Source organism: Phasianus colchicus, chromosome Z, assembly GCF_987193195.1.
Source record: "Phasianus colchicus chromosome Z, bPhaCol1.hap1.1, whole genome shotgun sequence".
NCBI lineage: Eukaryota > Metazoa > Chordata > Aves > Galliformes > Phasianidae > Phasianus > Phasianus colchicus.
The window spans coordinates 84,815,950-84,840,491 of NC_143476.1; the positions used below are offsets into that span (position 1 = coordinate 84,815,950).

At 41.9% G+C, this 24,542-nt stretch overlaps 1 protein-coding gene across 9 annotated transcripts; it reads right to left on the minus strand.

Moving 5' to 3' along the window:
* Positions 1 to 355: 355 nt before the first annotated feature.
* Positions 356 to 24,506, minus strand: TPGS2 (tubulin polyglutamylase complex subunit 2). 9 transcript variants are annotated; one of them, XM_090131955.1, is made up of 9 exons: positions 19,551 to 19,636; positions 14,363 to 14,450; positions 12,993 to 13,137; positions 12,679 to 12,868; positions 9,398 to 9,485; positions 6,812 to 6,943; positions 5,600 to 5,713; positions 3,955 to 4,115; positions 356 to 2,045 (listed from the first exon to the last, which is right to left on the minus strand). In XM_090131955.1, exons 4-9 carry the CDS (start codon positions 12,682 to 12,684, stop codon positions 1,818 to 1,820), a joined length of 729 nt encoding a protein of 242 aa, XP_089988081.1. In that variant the 5' UTR covers positions 12,685 to 12,868; positions 12,993 to 13,137; positions 14,363 to 14,450; positions 19,551 to 19,636; the 3' UTR covers positions 356 to 1,817. The 9 variants fall into 9 exon arrangements, 7 of the variants coding, with proteins under 7 accessions (XP_089988081.1, XP_089988082.1, XP_089988080.1 ...); XR_016461994.1 differs by lacking the exons at positions 12,679 to 12,868; positions 12,993 to 13,137; positions 14,363 to 14,450 and adding exons at positions 3,410 to 3,703; positions 4,732 to 4,807; positions 24,279 to 24,506 and having other exon boundaries at positions 1,960 to 2,045; positions 19,551 to 19,630; XR_016461995.1 differs by lacking the exons at positions 12,679 to 12,868; positions 12,993 to 13,137; positions 14,363 to 14,450 and adding exons at positions 3,629 to 3,703; positions 4,732 to 4,807; positions 24,279 to 24,506 and having other exon boundaries at positions 1,989 to 2,045; positions 19,551 to 19,630.
* Between the last annotated feature and the right edge of the window lie 36 nt (positions 24,507 to 24,542).

Consider the following 24,542-nt stretch of genomic DNA (forward strand, 5'->3'; position numbering starts at 1 on the left):
GTGGTAGAGGGCAGATGTCAGGCAACTCCTGTGGTCTCTGTCAGCAATCTCCATTAAAGGTGGACTGCAGTAAGTGCTAGAAGCCAGCAAAATGCCGGAGATGCTGGCTGCAGAAATCCTGAACAATGAACATAGGATGGAAGTAGAAAAGCTGTCACACAGATGAGTCTTCTCATCTATGCAGCTTAGGGTGGGATCAGCTTAAAAGATGTGTAACTTACCCCTTCTCAGTGAAAGTCTCTCCGGTGCATTAAAACAACAACAACAAAAAAATCCAGCCTGCACCCTACTGTTACTGTACATCCTTCTGCATGTGTTCCCAAAGGTATTTTAAATACCCAATGACTCTGGAGGAAAATATTTAAATCTTTATTAAAATACTGTTAAGCATTTAACAGGGTGGCTTCATCTTCCTGAAGGCCATACAAACACTTGCAAAAGACTCACAACATCCCTGTGAGGTAGGTTGGTCTTATGTAATTATGTGAGCATTTCATAAATAAAAAAATGCTGTTATTTAAATAATCAACTCTTATTTGGGGATGGTGACTTTTATTTCCCTGCTTAGACATAAAACATGCTACCAGGTGGTTTCAGCATATCTAAGAGGACAAACTGGCACATAAAAGTAATGGAAATGGATGCAACTGAACATCAGAAATCAATGTGCTAAAGTGCAGTTCGACCCTGAAAACATCCAGTGCAGAAAACCAGAACTCTGCTGTCCTAGCTCAGCATTTCCCACAAAAGGAGAAAGTGGAGACAACAAAGGACCTTGCAGGTTCTGATTGCTGGCAGGCTAATTGGAAAGGACATCACACAGACATCACTATCTGAAAAGAAATGGTACAAAGGCTAAGAAGTGGTCTGGACTGTAGAGCAAGTATCTCTAGGCCAACACAGAGACACGGAAGCCCTGGGCTCCTCTTCAGTGTGAATCAGAGCAGAAGTTGGAAGGAGCACAGGAAATGTAGAGTTTGAGTCTGTCTGAAGTGGAAGATATTTCTTTGTTCTGTGGGTTCCAGCCTGCTCCCATAACATGCAAGGTCGGGACACTTTACTTTGAAAGGAAATGATAGAAATATACTCTGTAATTCAGCATGAGTGATCTATTAAAGTAATAGTGACTTATGTTTACTTTCATTTCACTGCTGTAGTTATACAGGAATAACAGGTACCCTACAGAGCAGTGACATCAAGGGCTTCCTCATGCCCTCTGAAAAGTACATAATGCAAGCAGGAGAGAATTAAATCAATGTCTGAAGGTTTGTTATCCAAGTTGCCCGGAAATACACACCTCCCATGAAGGGTCCAGAGGGCAAGGTGTGTCAGGAGTAGCTGAGGTCCCTTGGTTGGTTCAGTCCAGAGCAGAGGAGCTCAGGGGGAGCCCTGATGGCTTGCAGCTCCACACAGGACGCAGATGGCAGCACTGAGCTCTGCTCTGTGTGACAGCAACAGGACCTAAGGGAACGGCATGGAGCTGTGTCAGGGGATGGATAGATGGGTGTTAAGAAAAGGTTCTTCATCAGAAGGTGGTGAGCATGGAACAGGCTCCACAGGTCATGGCACCAAACTTGACGGAACTCAAGAAGTGTCATCATTGATATGGCTGAGTTTTGGGTGGTCCTGCATAGAACCAGGTGTAAGAGTTGATGATCCTTCCAACTTGGGGTATTCTATGATTCTGTGATTCTATGGTTATATTTCATGCAAATCCTGCATCCTATTCACACAAATGGAGCTTGTTTTAACCACTGAGATTCTGCATCAGAAAACATCAAAGCTTCTTGCTTTTTTCAGGGTCAGATTTGTGGGTCTCACTTCCTTGAAGAATTCCCAGCTAGTGAGGAAGTCTTGGTGGACGGCATGTTAGTGTTGCTCTTTTGGACACCTGCTGGCTGGGAGGGTTGTTTCTTTTTCATCACTGGAGTTTTGTTCTTGCTTTTAAATACCTTATTGGGGTCCAGCTTGTTTACAAAGGAATCAGCTTCTTCAGAGAGAAGAGTTGTGTTGATTGTTATGGGTTTATACATGTTAAACCATTGCTGAAAGACAGGATAGTGGAGTAGGAATAAGTTAAATATCAAACCATAATTATACATTTTCTGTCTGTTTCTTCTCATCTTAGTGCTCTGATTTTAATCATAATCTACATACCAATTTGCAGTTTACAGGACTGTGCAAAGTGCTTTCTCACAGGGATACAGCTCTGGAGCTGCCTCACATTCCAGACAAGGAAGAGGAGAACCAGAAACAAACCTAACACTATTTTTCCTGCAGTGTAATTCCTATCAGGAGCAACTCTTAATCATCATAACATTAAATCATATGAGGAAAAGCAAAGGGAGGAGATGAAACTAGGCCACTTTTATCTAGGCTCAGAGAAGCAGTAAAGATTAAAAACCTGGAATGAAAAAGTGCTTATGAAATATAAACTAGCTGCACTTCTCAAAAGATAGCCTGCCTCACTCTCTTCTTACATACGATATTATGGTGTTTTTTTTTAAACTCTTGACACAAAGGATTTTCTATTTGTTTCTCGCCTGATTTAATTTTTAGAAGTGACCACAAGATTTTTTTTTGTTCCCATCAGCCCCACAATTATGCCCTGAAGATTCTACATCTCAGTGCTTTGCCTATCAGTTTTCCATTGATGAAGTCATGAAATAAAACTGCAGGGGTTAAAGTATTACAGATCTGAGACCATCCTCACTGAATTTTTTAAGAAGATAAACAGAAGATCAATACCGAATGTAAATAGCAATCTGTTCATATACTGCTTTATGGCAAAAGGCTTTAGTATACCATCCCTAAAGACTTTACAAATGATAATGGTTAACATATTAGGAGGATTTAAACTAACAAAGGCTGCAAATGATTAGAGAGTATATGAATAATTTTGCTAAGTTTTGCGAACACGCTGAATATAATGAAATATTTTAGCAAGAAAACTACAAAAAGGTAGAGCACAGACAAATGGTAATATACTATGCACACAGTCCTGACCACATGGTAGTGCACAGTACAATAGGGAAAATACCAGAAATGCAAAGGGACAAACTGATAGAAGGGAATTTGACAGTGATTTTAGCGAATAATTTTGAGGCACACACAGGACTGAGGCAGGCAACATGAAATGTCGTGCTGGTAACACAGCTGTCATATGTGGGTTAAGTGCAGAACACTCAACAAGACCTGCCAGGCCTTGCCAGCATGCACTGTATCAACTCACACAAGGTGGAAGCTGAGTTAAGCTAAAGGCTCAGTCAAGCACAAAAGAATGAACAAGAACCTCTAAGCGGGCTACTTGCTGAACAGAATGGCTATTTTTGTGGTATAGAGGGTCTGGACTGGTCTGTACTTGGAGTTCTGCTATAAGTACTTCTGTGATTGTTGGCACTTAACTTACTCTTCTGGGCACCATTTTTATCAAGGTATCCCTTTGCAACTGATGAGGATAGGAGAAGAATTGGTATTCTTTGCTAGGCTGAAGTTGATAGTTCTCCTCTGGGCTTCTGTCTAATGTATGCCTGGACTTCTCTCTTCACCTAGTTAGCAGTGGGATCTTATTTGGTGCTATGCCTAGAAAGCTGATCTAGACAAATATCACTTAGACAAATGACTTTACATCTCCTCTAGCAGTCATGGAAATGGACACTGGCCTCCAAGTCCAGAAAGCAAGCACTTAATTAGCTACCACCACCTGTTAAAAGAGGTGAAAGGAAGAGAATAATTAAGGTGAGAAAAGTATATTTAACACCATGTTAGTGAATTTACTAATGTAAATGACTGTCGTAGGAGGGAAGGGCTCATGGCCCCTCCCATGGCTCACTAGGGAGGTCTAAGGAGTTAACTCACTAGGAGTTAAGCCTACAGACTGTCAAAGATTGGAAGATGCTTTTTCCAATCTATAATTAACACAAAATGTTGACAAGCTGGATTCTACTGTCTTACCTTGGCTTGAGGGCTGACTCCATAGCTGGTGAAGGCATACTGCCACTGTGGGAGACCCAGGTGAGTGATGAGCAGGCGATAGTAGGCTGTGAAGGTTTTGGTGAGGAAATGCCAATACAGAGCTCTGTCTAGGAACCATATCTCTGTGTCTGGGGACACAACTAGAACCACACAAGCAGAAACCATATTGTTGCTCTATAGCGATATGAGATCAATCCCTGACCCACTGTTGAGTGGGAGACAAAACACAGTTATGGAAAAGGTTGCACCTTCTAAAACCCAGCATCCCTGACTAATACAGGTGATTATCCACAGGGAGAGTGGTTTAATGGATAAGAGCTTGATGTCTGAAGAAATCCTGATTCCTCTCCCAGGATCACACAATAGCCATTGCAGTCACTTTCCCCACTGTAAAACCTATGCAATCCTGTTTCTATCTACCCTGGGACTGACACTCTACATTGAACATCCTCAGACAACAGCAAATTTGTAATGTAATTTTAAGGCACTATCATGGCCAACATTTATCTACCCTACAAAATTTAACAACTAACTCAGCTGTCAGTCATCTAGATTACTGAGTAAAGTCCAGAATTCATGGGACAGTGTACTCTGCCAACAAAAACTCATTTTGCAAAATCTCAAAATGGTGATCAAACATTTCTCTAATGGCAACAACCTTTGAAGAAACCACCATCAGATTACCAGCATATAAATAAGGGATTCTACTTGGAAAATGGAGACACTGAATGCTGTCAGTTAAACACAGTCACCTACGCTGACATCAGCAGCAGTAAACAACACTCCTTCCCCTTGTTCAGGTTATCCATTGCATGTACTGAAATCGCTACCACTGAAAGCAAGATGACAAGCAGTAAGTTTCTGCCCTGGAAGTTAAAGTCATATCCAATTAAAAACACAAGATAACAAACAAAGGCTTTTCTCAAGAACAGTATACCACAATTGCACAATCCAACACAGTGTACATGCACGTACACACACACCTACTGACCTGTGCACTTTGACAGATGACAGCTACATTATAAGAGACTTGCATATTCCACTGATCCCTGATTGAAAGCAACTTTTCTGGTATGCTTTAGAAAGCATAGCTCATGTCTTTTGTTCTGCCTTTTAACCTCCCCAGCAAATTTTGACCTACTTGGGAGGTTTGCATGCACATTCAAGGAGACTGAAACAGTCTATATCGGCCTGACTGAGATGAGGACCTTTTTGTCAACCATCTTTTGCTTCTAAGCACTTTATGTTTCTTGTTAAAACATAAATGAATTATTCTAAGACATGTAAGTCACCAGACATATGTTAGCAGCTGAAAGTCTAGCTCACTGTATTATTTCAACATAATTGTCTGTCGGTTATATGCATGCTTTCCTGTTTCAGTATAAAATTACACTATGCATGTGAACTATTAAGTTATAACTTAGACTCGAATTTTAAAAGGAGGGAAAGCTTTATCTCCAATTAAGCCACTGTAAGACTTAGCCACTGAGTTCAGCAGAGGGTGAATGTCTCAGTAAATGTCCATCTATACATTGCAAAGGTCAAAATTTTATGATTCTATGCATATGCCTCCCAGATACAATCTGCAAAAAAAGATGGATAACTTTTCTCTTGTCAGTCTTACCTGGTTTAGTGTGCTTATAAACAAGACAAACTTTCCCATTCCCATTGCATGGGTCTAATTCAAAAATAAGGCTACGAGAATCAAAGTGTGGTTTATCTGGTTTGTCTTCATTGCCTGAAAGCAGAAAAAAAATATCTTGAAACATGTTTGGGAAACTATGTATCAGCTGCAGTCTATTCATTTAGCAGTTGTTAATAAATTAGCTGAGAAAGAACTAAACCATTATATTTATAATTCTTGGAAAGGATTATATTCAGACAGAGGTCTAAATATAATCAAGGTTTCAGTAGGAAAACAAAATCAGATGGCTGAAGAAGACATCAAGCTGCCCTATAGTACTTTCCTGGCATAAGGTAGGATCAGCTTTATGGATGTCAGCTGATAGGTATCATTTCTTAACAATCTCCAGTGCTCAAAATGCCATAATTTCCATGTAGCTAAATGCACTGTTATCACTTAGAAGTTTTGCTCACAATGATCTTGAATCTTCTTTCCTGCAATTGAAGTCCGTTATTTCATTCAACCCACCTTCCTTTTTTTCTGGCCCCATCTTCTTATTTTCTGAAGAAGTCTATTCTTTTTCTGTCTATTCTGTCTATTCTTTTTCTCTTGACAGAACACCTTGATGAACTTGAAGACATATATTTCTTCACACCTTCAGTGTGACATCAGCCTCTTTCTCAGCAGCCAAATGTTCTGACCCTCACTCAACTTCTGGCCCAAAACCAACTCAGAGCTTTTCTACTGCCCCATTTTAGAACTGTGTAGCTGTAAACTCTTGTGGTATATAATTTTGAATTTTAATACTTTTGAGGAAGAAGAGGGACAGAAGAGTTGTACTTTTCAGAAGAGCACTCCATGAAAATCAGGAGAGAACTCTTACGGGTTTCTAACTTCTACTCAATGCACCTTGTAAGTACATCAGTGAAGGTCTTTGAGTCTAAATAGTTAAAAATGTAAAAAGGGGAAAAGGCAGAACAGGAGAACAGACAAACTGTTAAAAGCCAATGAAAATAATACTAGTGATTTAGACAACAATCCCCAACAGATTCATGGATACACAGTATGTAGGTCTACATTTGAAAGTTCTAGGGGATGAAAGAATATATAGTATGGTCCAGCAGACACAAAAAAACATCTGTTGCCATCCAGGTGCTGTATTGTAACATTAACACAAAAGGAAGGAAGCAGAGCACTTGTTCTAAGCCTTACCCTCCTCATCTGTGTCATCTTCCAGGTCAGCAAGAGATGGTGCATTAGGCACGGTGTACATGGAGGAACCTCCAAGCCGACAAAGCTTTGAGATACTATTAATCACCATGGAGCCCAGGGGCACTGGGGTATCTGCAATAAGACTGATCATCAATTACATCCAGTACCAGGATAGCACAGAACATACTGCTTTTTCTCCAAACACATACTCAAGTCCTGCATTTTGGTCATAACAATCCCAGGCAACCCTACAGGCTTGGGGAGGAGTGGCTGGAAAGCTGCCTGACGGAAAGGGACCTTGGTGTACTGATGGAAAGTCGGCTGAATATGAGCCAGCAGTGTGCCCAGGTGGCCAAGAAGGCCAGTGGCATCCTGGCTTCTATCAGGAACGGTGTAGCGAGCAGGACTAGGGAAGTCATCCCGTCCCTGTACTTGGCACTGGCAAGGCCTCACCTCAAGTGCTGCGTTCAGTTTTGGGCACCTCAGTACAGAAGGGACATTGAGGTGCTGGAGCAGGTCCAAAGAAGGGCAACAAGGCTGCTGAAGGGCTTGGAGAATGTGCCCTACAAAGGGAGACTGAAGGAACTGGGGCTGTTTAGTCTGGGGAAAAGGAGGCTGACAGGAGACCTTATTGCTCTCTTCCAATACCTGAAAGATGCTTACAGTGAGAGCGGGGTTGGTCTCTTCTCACTGGTGACAGGTGACAGGATGAGGGGAAATGGCCTCAAGTTGTGCAGGGGAGATTGGACATCAAGAAAAACGTCTTTATTGAAAGGGTTGTTAAGCACTGGAATAGGCTCCCCAGGGAGATGGCTGAGTCACCACCCCTGATCTGTTTCAAAAACATTTGGATGTGGTGTTCAGGGCCATGATTTAGCAGAGGGTTGTTAGAGTTAGAGTAGTATGGTTAGGTTGTGGTTGGACATGATGATCTTTAAGGTCTTTTCCAACCTGAGTGATTCTGTGATTCTAAGCTCTTCTAAAAGAGATGGGGATCCCAGCAAGCCCATATACAGTTAACAAAGTCGGGCTCCACGGGAGGAAAAAAAAAGGCATTTTCAGAGAACACCAGGTCAGCATCTCTTGTGTCACTGCAAAATAAAGGAAATTTCAACTCAGAGACCTTATTTACTCTAATTTGGAACAAACCTAATTTCTGTAATTCATTACAGAAAAGAAACTGTTATTCATGTCACATCTTGGTGCTGGGCACATATGAGAACTGCACTGCAGACTAGATCTGTGCTGTAGCTGCTAGTCCACTCCTGTGAAATTGGTTATTGAAAATCTTAGCTAGTAACATCCATCTCCACACAACAGTTTTTTTTGCAGCTGCCCTTGCTGCAAGGAACCACCCCTTCACATTGTACTAGGCAGCCTGTTGTGTGCTCTGAAAGCCAGATTCTTCAGTGGTCACAACACACTAAAACCCACTTGAAACATTATAGGACTACAGTGCAGGTGTCACAGCCCTGGTATCTGAAATGAAATCCCACTTCCTCCGGAAAAAACTCATATTAAACTGTGTGACCTCTGCTCAAGTGCATGACTGAGTCGGGCTTCTATTATTAACCCAGAAAGAGAACTATGTGAGAATTGTATCTTCCACTTTAGCTGTGTAGGGTAAAGAGGCAAAGATGATAATCTTTTGCAACTGTCATGGTCTTTCTGCTTTTCTCTTTCGGGCTCAGTCAGATAGCTTCAGCAGATCAATTTTCCTCAGATTACGGTCACCAGATGGAGCGGAGAGACATGGAAGATATTAATGTGAAGACAGTGATGTGAAGAACTTTCTACAGCACTCATTATGTTTCGTAATCCAATGAGTAATGCACATACTTATGTGATAGTGAAGGACTGTTCCCTCCCAATACCAAAGAAGTAGAAAAAGAGAGAGGGATTATTCTGTCAGCACAAAGTCCTCATTCCGACCTTTCAATTAGTTTGCCAGTTTAAAATGATTGCACACTTTAGGTCATCTGGATTGTATATACATATACTTTTAACGAGAAAGAGGCATTTTCTGTGGGTCACTCTTCTTACTATCCTGGATAGTAAGGTAACTATCCTGGATAGATTAGGATAGATCTAGATCTATGCTAGATCTGCTTCCCTCTCCAAGAACTACAAAGAGAGTCTAGGTACTAGATTTAAAAAACATACCTAAATCTGGATGTTGACAGATGGCCAATGTAATACAGAATAGTTTCTGTCATAAAGCCTTGTTTGGTTTTGAGACGGTGTTTGGCATTTGTCTCTTTTGCACAAGTTCAGCATATGCAAACAGCAGCTTTTGCCCTCGTGCATCAGTAAAGGACTTTTGATGTTTTTCCCCATCAAGATATTTCTAAAACAGCCTACAATCCAATGCAGATCTGCAATCACTTATTAAATCAGAGATCAGTTTTCTAGTGACTGATGAAGCTGCTAAGTAGAAGCAGACAATTTTTTTCCAAGTTAAGGAATGGTGCTAGTTTTTCATTCAAACAGACTGCAAAAAGAAAGTTTAAGACTAAAGAGATTCTGCAAAGGAAGGATTATCTGCAAGATACAAGGGCATCAGCTGAAACAGACACATGCACTTACCATCAATTTTTACACTCCAGGTCATCTGGAAGCCATCAGTCATCAGATAGAAGTTCTTTAAATCCTCTGGCAATATGCAGGCATTTTTCTGCAAATCACAAGAGGCTTTAAGTATTATGGGGAAATGCAGAACATGCCTCAAACCCAAAGAGCAACTAAATATTGCTACAGAAATAGTTGCCACCAAGTGTTCTGCTCAGCTCCTAGATGACTCAAATCAGGCCAAATATTTCAATCTAAACCTGGCAGAAAACTGCACATTTCTTGAGACCATGCTATACTATCAACAAAGATGTAGAGGAAAAATTTCACAATGAACAGTTTGTCATTGTAAGGTCATTACAGGATTGTTTCCCAACTGAGACAATACACTGAATGTCTTTCCAGGATCAGAGATACAAGGACATATTTGCTTTCATACATATATGTCTTACAAGAATAGAGTTGCATTTTAAATGAAATCAGACTAAACCCACTCATTCTGCTAAATCATGTATAACAGTACTCTTTTCTTCAAAGTGCTTTCAGTTCCAGGCAGGTGAGAGGAAAACAGATTCAATAGCAGCCCATAGTCAGGCAGATTTCACATTTCATTTAACAATAAATGTGCAGACACACGAACAGTCAGACTCACAAATGCCCCAGCCTGGTTTCATGCCACCACTCTTTGGCTGGGGCTCCTATGAATGCTTTCCCCTGAGCCAACTGCAAAAGGAGCAATTGCAGCATTACAAATTCTTCTAAAAGCCAGGATTCTTCTCCTATACATATTGAGGTTGTAGAAGGAGTCTGCCTTAACTCAGACTCTCAAGTTAAACAATATATATGAAAAAAAAAGGATAAAGGCTTAATCTTCAGAATAACTGAAAGCCTATTAGAGCTATAGCCAATTGCAGGGACTGCTCCTGGAAATAGGTGTGGGCACAGATCCTTCACTCCCACTGATGCAAAATGGAACAGTACAGAAGCAAGTCAGTTTTAAGAAGATAAGCAACACATACGACTAAAGGAGTTACTGGCTGCATTGCAGTTGTTTGAGTGAAAAAAAGAGACCAAAAAAGATTGAAGTGAGTTTACATTTAAAGTGTCTTCAAATTCAAGATTCCAAGAGAGAATCAGACCCCAAAATTCAAGAGAGCTTAATAATTAGAAGTAATAAAATATAATACTGGTAGCTATGGCTTTGTCTTGCTGAATCTCGAAAAGTTCCAATGATACAGGCCCCACAGGCCTGTATTAATTTCTCCAAGGGCTGCCATCACCCTCACTGAGAAAAAGGTTTCCTAATTGCAGGTTAAATCTCCAAGCTGCAACTTGTGGTCATTCTCCCTTTTCAGTCCCAATGCTATTAAATTTTCTCAATGACACAAATAAGCCCTTTGGGAGATAAAACCTCATTAAACCAGAAGGACAGACAACTTTAAAACATAGGTCTGAGGCACGTATATAGCTACAGGATTCAGGCAGCTGCATTTTACCCGAAAAAAAAAAACAAAAAACAAATAATATGAAATCTGCCACAGTGTATCTGGTGACTTAAGTACTTTTGTGACAGGATTTTCAGCCTTTTCCAAAAGCGGTTTACTTCTTTCATTCATCCAGTTTAAAAGATATCCTGTTAGACGTGGCCTGGTCTTTATGCAGTGAATCTGACAATCAAACAAGAAACTATGAAATTACAAACTTTAAGAGCATTAAGGTCAGCTATGTTGTTCTCTGTATATAAAGCTTATCCTAGCACAGATGCAGATGTTACTCAAGTAGGATTCACAGCTTAGCCTCAGAGGCCTTGACAAATTTCAGAGCAGCTATAGAATTGCTTTGGAGAAAGCAGAGGTGTCATACTAACAGCTTTCTAGCATTCCCTCTGCTGAGACTGGATTTGTAATTAGAGATTGTGATAAGGTTGTTCCCCATGTTTGTAGCCTGCAAACATCCAGTTGTCCACTTGGATTTTGACTCAATACCTCTATCCAACAGGACCTACCTCCCAGCTGATTTCAGGTCATTATGGACTGACAGAGGGAAAGCCAGGTCCTGACCTCCTCCTGGCCACATTCCTTCCCAAGGATCTGGGCAGCCCTTCTGCTTGTTAAATCAGTCTAACAGAATCATAGAATCAAAGAATAGTTTGGGTTGGAAGGGACCTGTAAGGCCATCTAGTTCCAACCCTCTACTATAGGTAGGGTCACCTCCCACTAGACCAGATTGCTCAAAGCCCCATCCAGCCTGGCCTTGAATGCTTCCAGGAAGGGAGCATCCATAACCTTTCTGGGCAAACTGTTCCAGTGTCTCACCATCCCCACAGTGAAGAACTTTCTCACATATCTTAATCAACCCTCTTCCAGTTTAAAACTATCCCCTCATACATGCCCTTATAAAAAGTTCCTCCCTGGCTTTCCTCTAGGCCCCCTTTAGTTACTGGAAGGCTGTAATGTCTCCTTGATGCCTTCTCTTCTCCAGTCTGAAGAGCCCCAGCTCCATGTCCTTCTTGTGCTGGGGGCTGCAGAACTGGATGCAGTACTCCAGGTGGGATCTCAGGAGAGCAGAGCAGAGGGCCAGAATCACCTCCCTCGACCTGCTGGTCTCGCTTCTCTTGATGCAACCTTGGTTGGCTCTCTGGGCTGCAACCGCACATTGCCAGCTTATGTTGAGTCTTTCATCAGACCCCCAAATCCTTCGCCTCAGGGCTGCTTTCAAGCCCTTTCCCGCCCGACCTGTATCTGTGCTTGAGACTGCTCCAACCCAGGTGCAGGATGTTGCACTTGGCCTTGTTGAACTTGTTGAGGTTGGCATGGGCCCATCTCCAGACTGCCAAGGTCCCTCTGGATGGCACCCTTTCCCTGTAGTGTGTCAACTGCACCTCTCAGCTCGGTGTTGTCTGCAAACCTGCGGAGGGTGCACTCGATCCTATTGTCCGTGTCACCCACAAAGAATATCATCGGTCCCAGCACTGATCCCTGAGTTGTTACAGTTCCTGTCCTCTAAACTCTGGCATTCACACAGTGCAGGAGCCTCTCACCCACCCACAGCTTTCAATCCTGCATGCTAAATAATGTACTTTTCAGGCATACCCATTCATGCCTACAGACTACTGATGGTAAGTCCCAAACACTAAAGACTCTGCAGCTTACAAGTAGGCATTGTGCTTTACTTGGCCATTAGCAGCCCAGTTACTAACATAGTGCTTTCCTAACCCAGTTTCAGAAAATCTCCAGAGATGAGTACTACTGAAGCAGACAGTCTGATATTGCAGAAACTTTGTTCTGAGAAGAACTTACTGTCATTTGATGAGAGCCTGCTGATGGCCAAGGGTCTGGTGGTAAGTTTCAGAACATTAGTAAACCACATGGACATATCTGAAGTTCTTCAAATGCCTTTAGCAACACACCTTATTCTTTGGGTTCTTCTTAGCTCTAAATATTTATTATTTCATGCTGCACTTTCACCACTTCTAATTCCAAGCTGTATCTGAAAGAACAGTGCCTACCTTTAAAACTACAAAAAAAGAAAATATGACAGACCTGCTACAAAGAGTACAAATGTTTACACAGTACTTTTTAACATCCCACCCCTCAATTCTGTACTGACCTACCTCAGCAGTAAAAACATATAGGAGAACAGCTCCCTTGACTTCAGTGAGTGTTTTCCTGTAAGCAGGTGAACGACATCAATTGGAATGACTGGTCCCTGCATAACAGTCATGTCTGGGAAGGCATTCTGCTCTGAATCTTCCTTTTCTGGAAGGCAAGAATAGTGTGTGCGTGTTTTTCCAACTTTATTTTTGGATTCTCCTAAATTAGTCCTCCAAGTGGTGCTTTAAAATGCTGTGCAAATCTGGGGCCCATATAAACCCAAAAAAGCTTTATTAGTATCTCTCTCTTCCATCTGACAGAGAGAACTGACCAATACGTCACACTGTGCTTAGCCACAACTTCAAAACGGTGATTCTCTGACAGTAGAGTCAGATAAACAATCCACTATTAAATATAAAGAATAGGCTTTCTCTTAAGAAGCTGTACTCCCTCTGATCAACTGGAGTTTCCAGGATGGTGTTCTCCAAACTTGTAAAATACAATATTCCTAATAACTTGCCGGAAAGGGCTTAACCACAGCCCTGGTGAGCAGCTGTTTTTTCCATCATCTGGTTCATCTGCTCATAAAACAGAATATCCCAAATGACCAATACGATGTGTGAAGTCTCTTTCTTTTGCTTATTGTCCACAATATCCTCAAATAGGCTCCCAACAAAGCACAGTCCACTGTTGGCAGACAATATTACAAACAGGGAAGGAGGCTTTGCTTCCAAGAACTGATCAACACTGGATCCAGAGCTAAAACATTGACATACATCAATTCACTTAAATCACTACTGAAACAATGCCTCCTAAGCAAATATCCTAAAAAAATGGTCATCAATCAAAGCATATTACTCTAGACAGGCTTCTCCAAAAATATTAATATTACCCTACTTCTTAGGAGAGAAAGAAGGGACTTCTGCAGCTTCACAGGGCTTCTAAAAGACACAGCACATCCGCAGCCACTTTTCTCTCTCTCTGCTATCAGGCAGATTCATGACTGGACTACCCAAGCTGTCAGGCTATCCAGAGGAGTATTTGTAACGTACTGAGAAATTCTTGTTCACCTTTTGTTACTTTTATCCAGCTGTGGAGACCAGGACCAGCCTCCTTGGATTTTCAGCCCCTTCCACTTATGAAAAGGCACAGGGCTGGAGTGGGCCCAATTCTCTGCTGCAGAGAACATGATGTGTTAGTTTTCTCGAAGATGGTGTTGCGTAGCCTCTACTTTATATCAGAATATCATAAGGCTCCCCAAGATGAGAATGCTCTGTCAGAATCATCAACTACCATCCAAAGGTTTCTAACCTGTTCCCTATTAGGCAGCTTGAAGAAATACACTTGTCTTGTGTGCTAGTTCTGCTGGATTCACCTTCCCAGCTCTCACCTGTAGGACTGTAAGGCAGATATAAGACTGGCAGAGTGTGTTCCTGGGTGTCACCGACTGCAAGTCCACCTAATGCTCTTGGAGAGCACTGCAAAAAGATGGAAGGAAAGGCTTTTGTGGATGTTTGAACCCACATACAGATCTTTGAGTCAAAATGAGATATGGTAGACATGCTGAGGAAGACATCTAAAATCACCTCAGTTCCCAGTGAGATTGATCTGAAGTTTCTCAATTGCCTGGCAGCCTAAGACAGCCCACAACAGTGAAGTCCCAGACTGCCTGAGGCCTTTTTTTCCTTTGTCAACAAAGGAAAAAGTGTATAAGAAGAAACAAAAATATTGTCAACTAGAGTTATAGAATATCAATGCTCCAACAGCTTACTGGGCAAGAATCACTAAGAGCAAGTTGACGGCAGTTTGGACACTGTGTACAAGCCTGTTATAGGGACAGGCAAAATTACCTCTTTCATTTTGTACGGCTTGCTCAGGTGCAGAGCTCTGGGACTCTCGGCTCCCCCTAACATATGTAAATTTGTATTTTTGAAAAGCAAAACAATGAGCCGAGTGACTTATTTCTAATCTGGCTGAAGCAAAAACAAAATTTAGAACAGACTCTGTCACTGCAGACACCAGTGTCTCCTAGATATAATTTAGTATAATGGCTGCTTTTACAAACTGCACATGGGGGATAGCAAGGCAGTTGCCTATCTAATTTTAGGAGTGGCAACTGATTCATAACAAGATATACAGTTATTAGCAGTGGCATTTCAGTGGCCTGAAAATTGTCTTTACTCTCCCTTCTACTGCTTGTCTCACTTTCTTTGAGAAAAGATAACATCTTGGCATCTATGAAACATTAGGAAACATGAAAAAAATTACCTGCTTTCACTAAAATATTTTGAAATGCTGTAAGTCTTAAGGGAAGTGATGTTACCCATGCAAATACGTGGTGAACACATACCTCAAATATTTCTGTGAGTGTGTAGATTTGTTAAAAAATATCCAAGATTGATCTCAGGTGTTCTTTTCCAACCCGTATCTACAAAAAGCCTTGGAAAAATCTCTTCTGCTCTCCTGCTGTCTTACTGCACTGTAACCTGACATAAAGCTTGTCTTCCCCTGCAGAACTCATGACACTGACTGGCTGTGATAAGACTTTAAAACTTCCACCATTACAGTCAGTTAAATACTAGTACAAATCAGGCACAGATCATTTTAATAAATAGAGCTGGTTGAGAAAAGCAATGCAATGCGTGTTGCCAACATCGTTAAAATACAAATTTAATCATTCATAATTAAATAATTTTGGTTTTCTGTATGTTATGGATTTTCTCTTGGCAGAAATACCTTCCCTCTGCAAAGCTGAAATGAGAATGAAAAAAAAATGTGTCTAGAAAAACGTAAAGAAAAAAAAGTCTTAAAAATAGATGTTTTATTTGGTGAGTCTCAGTAAAAAGAGAGGATTTTTTTTGGAGAAAAGAGTACAACTTTGGGAATACTTTGATCAACCTTCTCTGCATTGCACAAAATCTCCTGCAAATATTTTCCTACCAAATAAGAAGAGAGTAGTTAAAAATACAGGCTGTGACAAGACTTAGTTAAAATCTCAGCTATGGAGTAGGGCATTATATGCACAACTGTTGCCACCTAGTGGCTACGAGAAAGCAGGGATGCAAGTAAACAGTATTTATACGCTTGCATTCAGATTCAAGTAAGAGGAGCTTGGAGAAAAGTTCATTCTTGAAGAGCCTTGTAAAATGTTGAACAATTGTCATGCAGGACATACTGCAGTTGTGTGGACTGTGTTGGACATCAGGCTTCATCTCTAAGCACAGGAAATACTGGAAAAAATATACTTATCTTTTAACACAGGAAAGGAGATTTAAATTCTATTAATGCAACTGGAAACAAAAAGAAAAAACAACAGCAAACTCCTTCACTATTATTAGTCCAGTCCAACTGTATCTACTTAATCTTCAGGTAAAAGACAAAAATAAATATTTCTATAAATACATCAACAGTATGAGGAGGGCTAGGGAGAATCTCCATCACTTGTTGGACGCTGAGGTCAGCTTTGTGACCAAGGATCAGGATGAGGCTGAGGTATTTAATGCCTTCTTTGCCTCATTCTTTATTAGTAAGACTTGCTACTCCCTTGTGTGGAAACACAGGCCCTTGCTTTGATAGATAGGAATTGGGAACAGAATAGACCCTGCATGACTCATGATGAGATAGTTTAGGACCTGCTCTGAAATCTGGATACTCACAAGTCCATGGGGCTAGGTGGATTGTAACCTTGAGTGCTGAGGAAGTTGGTGGATGTGGCTGCCAAGCCATGCTCCATCATTCTTTGGCAGTCCTAGCTAACTGTGGATGTCCTGGCAGACTGGAAAATGTGATGCCCATCTTCAAAAAGGGCTGGAAAGGTGATCCTGGTAGCTAGACAGCCTCACCTTGGTGCTAGGGAAGGCTATAGAACAGATAGGTAACCTTGGGAGCCATCATGGACAAATTAAAGGTCAACCAGAGGATCAGGACCAGTCAGCATGGCTTTATGAATGGTAGATCCTGTCTGACAAACCTGATTTCATTCAATGACAAGGTGACCCGCTTAGTGGACAAGGGTAAGGTTTTCAATGTGATCTACCAGGATTTCAGTAAAGCCTTTGACACTGTCCCCCACAATATCCTCAGAGAGAAGCTGGCTGCCCACTGTTGGGATGGGCATATGCCCCGCTGGGTGAAACACTGGCTGGATGTCCGGGCCCGAAGAGTTGTGGTCAATGGAGTTAAATCCAGTTTTAGGCTGGTCATGAGCGTGTCCCCCAGGGCTTGGTACTGGGGCCACTCCTATTTAACATCTTTATTAAGAATCTTGATCAGGGGATTAAGTGCACCTTCAGTAAGTCTGCAGACGACACCAAGTTGGGAGGGAATGTTAATCTGCCTGAGGGGAGAAAGGCACTACAGAGAGACCTGGATAGACTGGATCGATGGGCCAAGGTTAACTGTATGAGTTTCAATAGGGCCAAGTGTTGAGTCCTGCATTTTGGCCACAACAATCCCAGGCAACCCTAAAGGCTTGGGGAGGAGTGGCTGGAAAGCTGCCTGTCGGAAAGGGACCTTGGTGTGCTGATGGAAAGTCGGCTGAATATGAGCCAGCAGTGTGCCCAGGTGGCCAAGAAGGCCAGTGGCATCCTGGCTTCTATCAGGAATGGTGTAGTGAGCAGGACTAGGGAAGTCATCCTGCCCCTGTACTTGGCACTGGCAAGGCCTCACCTCAAGTGCTGTGTTCAGTTTTGGGCACCTCAGTACAGAAAGGACATTGAGGTGCTGGAGCAGGTCAAAGGAGGGCAACAAGGCTGCTGAAGGGCTTGGAGAATGTGCCCTACAAAGGGAGACTGAAGGAACTGGGGCTGTTTAGTCTGGGGAAAAGGAGGCTGACAGGAGACCTTACTGCTCTCTTCCAGAACCTGAAAGGTGCTTACAGTGAGAGCGGAGTTGGTCTCTTCTCACTGGTGACAGCTGACAGGATGAGGGGAAATGGCCCCAAGTTGTGCCAGGGGAGGTTTAGGTTGGATATCAGGAAAAACGTCTTTATTGAAAGGGTTGTTAAGCACTGGAATAGGCTTCCCAGGGAGGTGGTTGAGTCACTGTCCCTAGATGTGTTTAAAAACCGTTTGGATGTGGTGCTCAGGGCCATGATGTAGAGGAGGGTTGTTAGAGTTAGGGTAGATTGGTTACTGGTGCTGGTTGGACTTGATGATCTTTAAGGGTCCTTTGTAACCTGAGCAGTTCTGTGATTCTATGATTCATAATTTATTTCCACAATTAACCTATTTTTTCATTAGGGAGAAAAAATGTGAAGTCTTGTTTTGATAATTTTGAAACAAAGTGTTGACTGAAGCATTTCAAAATTTGGTTTTACAAGAATAGTTCAAATTTGGAACAAAACTAAATGGATTTTGAGGATAAGATCATCTGGAAATGAGAACATCAACATGTTCTGCAGGGACAGTGAACTCCACTCCACAGAAAAAGGAGTGAACTCCCGGATCTGAGCTGGCTCACAGCCAGGGTGCTTCTGATTTTCCAGCCCAGTTATTCCAACACCTAAACAGCTAAACGAAATCAGGAATCAGTTCACATGAAGCTGAAAAACCACACATTTCTGCCTGACCACAGTTACTGGCTACTATACATGTTTTAGTAACTAACACAGGTAAATTACAAATAAGTGACACCAATCAGAATAGGACATTACCAGACCTAGCGCACATTTTGGAAAAAAACATGTAAGCATGATATTAAAGGGGAAGTTATTTTAGGTAGTGGAAACAATTGCAGCTTCTGTGATCACGTGTATTCAGGCATAATCAGAGTTCGATGGCAGATGATTCTCTCAGCTCCATCCTCAACTATGTTCCCTCCCAAAGGCCAAACAGGTACAGCCATCCCTTTCCAGCACATGCAAAATAACTAGAAAACAGTTGATCTCACATGGTCATAGGACTGATAAATGCATGTACGCTCAAAAAGAGACTCAAATGTCACCTCTGTCCATCAAAGTCCCATGAGTGTTCATGAGCATACAGCCTGATAGAGTGAAGTCAGCTGCCAGGGTGATGAGTTAGCACGTAGACTACTACAGTCTTCTTGAACAGAAACTGGGACATACTCCAAGGAAAAGATTGGGTGTGTACCCAGAGAGAAAGCGGGGGCTATGAAAAATTGAAGTGATTAGCTGAAAAGAGGAATGGATAATTGGAATGGATTGGGTGGCTCATTAGTAATTTCCAGCTTCAGGCTTTTACCTTTAAAGTCCATAAGTAAAAAGAGCCTAATTTTGCTCCAAAGTGTGTTGGAGAATGACTTCAGTCCTGAGTCAGAACAATGTCTGGTCTCCATTGAGTCACTACTACTTCTCCTTCCTGGAGGTGTTGTTCTGAACATATCCACGCTAGTGATATTTCCCTAACAGATCAGGTGCATATGGCAGTCTAAAAACAGAGTAATAACTGATTAAAAAAAGACTAAAAACAAAACAAACAAGCAAGAACCAACAACTTGCATCAAACTTGCTAACAGGCAGCACCACAAACACAAGACAGCCATTGCATTAGACATTCTCCATGGACTGCTGTACGTTCAGACTATGCTCACTGCAGAATTATCACAAAAATACTCACTTGCTCCCATGAAATAATTGCATGGCGATCAGCTGGCTCCTTTTCCACTAATGTCACATCAGAAACACCTGGTGAAGTCTCTAAAAGGAAAAGAGGAGCATGTTTACAGCTGGCATGGGTGAGACCAAGCACTGTTAGACAGACTGTTTTGCAAATTAACCTGAATGACAACTCAGGAAATGGCATTAATAACTGGAGACATTGTGCTTGTGACTGAGCAGTCACTTTCATTTGCCTGTAATGTGTGTCTTGACACAAGAATGCATAGTGCTGCACAAGATGCCACTCTTTGTTTGCTGAGATACATACATACCTTACGCACACATATTATATATACATATATGCATTAAGAAATAAAACAAGCGTGCATCTGCATATGTGCATGTACACAAGGACATTTTGTATTCAGAGCCTGGTCATTTGCAGACACTTTATTGAAAAATCAACCATGGGCTCCTGGATAAACTCAAACTAAAGAAGAATCTCTGTTTGTAAGCATGCCCTGTGGTTTCAGTTGGGTATAATACACTCAGCTTGACATAAGATGTTGTGCAGTGTTACTATGAATTTTTAACAACCATAATCCACAAAGACAGGCACTTTTCAGTTCTGAGTTTAGGGATCAGAATCTGGACCTGCATGGGCAAACATCAGTTCTCTGGAATCCCAGCTGGACACATGCAGATCTGCTATGAGCACTGAGCTCATCATTTATAAAAATCATCTGAATATTTTATGAAAAAGTATGCTACATAAATGAAAGATACTAATCTACATGGTGCTATCCTTGGAAGTGTATAACAGTAGAACAGTCTCCCTTGCACTTATTATTTTAAAATGTTTTACTTCATCTACAGCCAACCAAAATAGTTCCCACTGACTTCATTCACTTTGGAAGGAGTCCAAAAATACTACTTACTTCTTGTTGTGGGAATTGCAAGCCCAGCACACAGGGCTGTAGAGTAGAAATGATCACTATGCAGGGCTTTCAAGACTGGCTCTGCTGTGAAAGTATTGGCTACCAGAGCAGTCACACATATTGTAATTGCTTTCTGATAAAATATACACAGTGCAGTAGACAGGAAAGACAGGCACCAGAGAGCTTTAGTTTGTTTTTTATCTCCAGAGCTAGGCTTTTAATTCTTACAGTGGTGTTGCCCTTGTCTGCTCTGCTAGCAGAAGAGTAACACTCAGATTAAGGAAGCCTGAACTTTATTTTATTTTTTTCTTTTTAAATGGGATAGATAACTTAAAAGACAAAATATAGCATCAGAAAAATCAAACTCCAAGTAAAAATAAAAATAGTAGGTCACCTAAGTAATCTTTCTGGCCAATGCCCAAAGATACAGAAGACTCTCTGATGCTTTGCCAAGTTTTACTTCAATCGTTGGGTGCCTGTTTGGGGGATCTGCCTCTTGCTCAAAAGCCTTTTATACATATTCTCTGTCTAAAGAAGTGTGTGGAATCGATGATCTAACCAGTCTTTTCCTTCTAAGCTATGCAAGTCTTAAAACATGCTAAGAGATTATAATAACAGAGTAATTGTTATTTCTATGATCAAAGAAAACAGCAGGGATATTTAATTCATCATACACAAAGGCTCAGCTGGGATGATGGAAAATTTAATATCCTATCAGTCATAGGAAGATATCTAAGAATAAGTGAACTGCAACTTCTAAAGAGGTCTAAACCAAATCCAAGATCAAAAGAAAAAGAAACTCCATCTTAAAATCCTGAATGTTATGTTAAAAATACCCTGTGGGTGAACTGAATACCACATTTAACAGATCTGTTTAAGTATAGATGGGAGCTCCATTAAATATTAAGGAGCAAAAAAAGAATAAGTCTGCCATGGGTAGCCTTTTCTTCCAGACGGAAAAAAAATCAAAAGGCCAACTAGGTTAAAGATACAGAATAAAGCTTAACTAGTTGAGAGCACTCTTCTCAATTAACTCCTCTGAATGCAGATCGCAGTAAAATGAGTCCTGTTTTCTGGAAATTTCATCTGGAAGCTTCCAAAAATGGTCTGCAGTATTGATCTGAAAGACTTGACATAATAATGGTTGAAGGACAAAGCTGCAGCAGGAAATCACAGCACTATCAGTCCTTAAACTACTGCTAATACTTTCTGGAAGTTGGATAAACATTCAGGGTCTTTGTGGAACTGTCCACATTGTTACATTTTTAGTGAATAAAGAGGTAAAGGCTGAAGCATAGCCTAGCTCTGGACAGTCCTGAACAGCTAACACCAGCCACTCAAATTTAGTGGGCAAATTCCAGAAAGGCTGATTGCTATTAGTTACAGAAGTTCAGCAAACTGAGTTGTACTGGAAAGGGAACAAGATGCTTCTCCCCCTAAAACTATAGGCTCCATAATTCTCCTGACAAGTGTCAAACTTTCCAGAGACTTCCACGAAGACCAGGAGTTTGACAAACAAACAAGCAAAAACTCTCTATGTAGAATTTATCTACAGAATTTGGTTTCTGAAATGGTACCATGAGCATCTTCATAAAGGTATTAGAAAATTGGGCCTGAAGCTCCCAATTAACGGACATCCAAAATGTTGTGATTTGAAAGGCATATGTTGCGTTTTATTACACAATTATGCTTATTTTCTAAAAAAATACTTAAAAAACTGAAGAGTTTTAAAAACTGACTACTGTTTTTATGTCATACCAGGCAGAAAGAAGTCCGTGAGATTCATGTGACACAATAGATTTAAAATAAGGTAACTTCTAGGTCTGTAGCCTACTAAGGCATATTTCTTAATCAGATAGCTTTTGTTCTTTGAAAGAAACAAACTCTGAAAAGATATGTAATGGTTTCCCCAGATTTTCAGTTTGGGTAATCTAAATTAGTATGGTGACATGGTTCTCATGCATCACACTACTTCACTTGGCAAGAATGAGTGAAGTTTCCAGAAGGAATGGACAGATTATTAAAAAAACAACAACAACAAAAAAACACAACAGAAAAAAGAAAACATTCCAGCAATGGACTAGGGTTTGCACTGCCATCTTGTGCAATACACAATGTAGGAAAGGCTAGTAATTTTATGAAAAGACCTGCTAAAGAATGCATTTTCCATGATGTTGATCATCAGTTGTTCTACCTTTTAATGCTCTTGGAGTAAAGTGATGGAGAAATTATGAACTCATACTTGGAAAACAAAAAAAAAACAAAACAACAAAAGAAAACAAATCTTGAGAACCATAGAATGGGTTAAGTTGGAAAAGACCTTAAAGACTATCTAGTTCCAAACCTTATGCTGTGGGCACAGTTGCCCTCCACTAGCTCAGGCTGCCCAGGCCTTCATCCATCCCCACCTTAAGCACTTCCAGGGATGGAGCACCCACAGCTTCCCTGGGCAGCCTGTGTGAAAGCCTCAACACTCTCTGAGTAATGATTTCTCCCTGATATCTAACCTAAATCTCCTTTCTTTTAGCTTAAAGCCATTCACTATCCTATCACTAAGACACTGGGCAAAAAGTTGTTCCCTCTCCTTTATATGATCACTTCAAGCACTGGAAGACTGTGATGAGGTCTCCTTGGAAATTTCTCCAGACTGAACAAGCCAAGCACCCTCCCTCCCTTTTTAAAAGAGGTGCTTCAGTCCTCTGATTATCTTCATGGCTTCCTCTGAACCCACTCCAACAGCTCCACATTCTTCTTGTGCTGGGGGCCCCAGGCCTGGACACAGAACTCCAGATGAGGCCTCATGAGGGCAGAGTAGAGGGGGACAGTTACTTCTCTTTCCCTGTTTCCAGCCCTCTTTTTATTCACTCCAGGCACTGTTGGTAAGAAGTCCAATCAGAAGTCAGAAAAAGAACACTTCACAGAATCTGGCTCAAAACACTATTCTCACTGATGCCTGTGACAGGAATTTTGCCCTGATCTTTTAATCTCATTTGTCTGAGAGGCAACCCAAGAACTTTTGTGACTAGTGATAAACTTCAGGTACCTGATCACAGAAAGGCTTAGATTGGAAGGGACCTTAAGTTCACGCACTTCCAACCCTCTGCTATGGGATGTTGCCCCCCACCAGATCAGGCAGCCCAGGATCACATCCATCCCAGCCATGAGTGCTACCAGGGAAGGGATGGGGAACCCACAGCCTGTGGAAGGGCCTCAGCACCTTCTGAGTAAATTATTTCTTCCTGACATCTAACCTACATCTCCCCTCTTTAGTTTAAAGCCATTCCTTCTTGTCCCATTGCTATCAGACTGTTCAAGAATTCGAACCCCCTCCTGTTTATAAGCTCCTCTCAAGTACTGGAAGGCTGCAGTGAGGCCTTCCTGAAGCCTTTCTCTCTGTCCTGCAGTGGAGAAGATGGATTAAATGATGACACCAGCAACCGTGGGCTTTAAAATCCCTACGAAAACACTCTGCAAATTGCTGCTTGTAACGCTCCCGTATGCAAGGCTTGAGGCAGATGCCTGTTTTTCCAACCACAGCTCCACGCCAGACAGAAGGCCTAACGCCACCATCCTATATGCAGTTTGGTGACAACGAAGCAGGTTTTGTCTGAGGAGCTGGAATTCACCATGCTGAACTCTGGAGCCTCCACCAGCCACGAGCTCAGAGCCCACCTGAGGGCAGACGACAAGCTGAAGCGTGCTCCTGAGGGCTCCTTGCAGCCCGCCTCCCCCACTGCCCACCACACACCGGTGCAGAGCCTCTTCCCGGCGCCCACCCCGACCACGCCCCGCTCCCACCGAGCGCTCACCCAGAATCCGCGTCACCCCCAGGGTGAGCTTGTCCAGGTGGGGCCTGATGCCGGCGGAGGGCTTCTCCTCCATCGTCAGCAGGGCGCTGCCCGGCGCCCCTCACCCCGGAGAGAACGACGTGGGTGTGTAGGTGTGTGGGTGTGAGTGGGGAAACGCGCGCGTTTGTCCTTCTCCCAGCCCGTAGCAACGCTAGGCCGCGGGGCTACTGGGAGCTGTAGTCCTTCCCGCGCGGCCAGCCCGCAGCGGCAGAGGTAATTAACGCC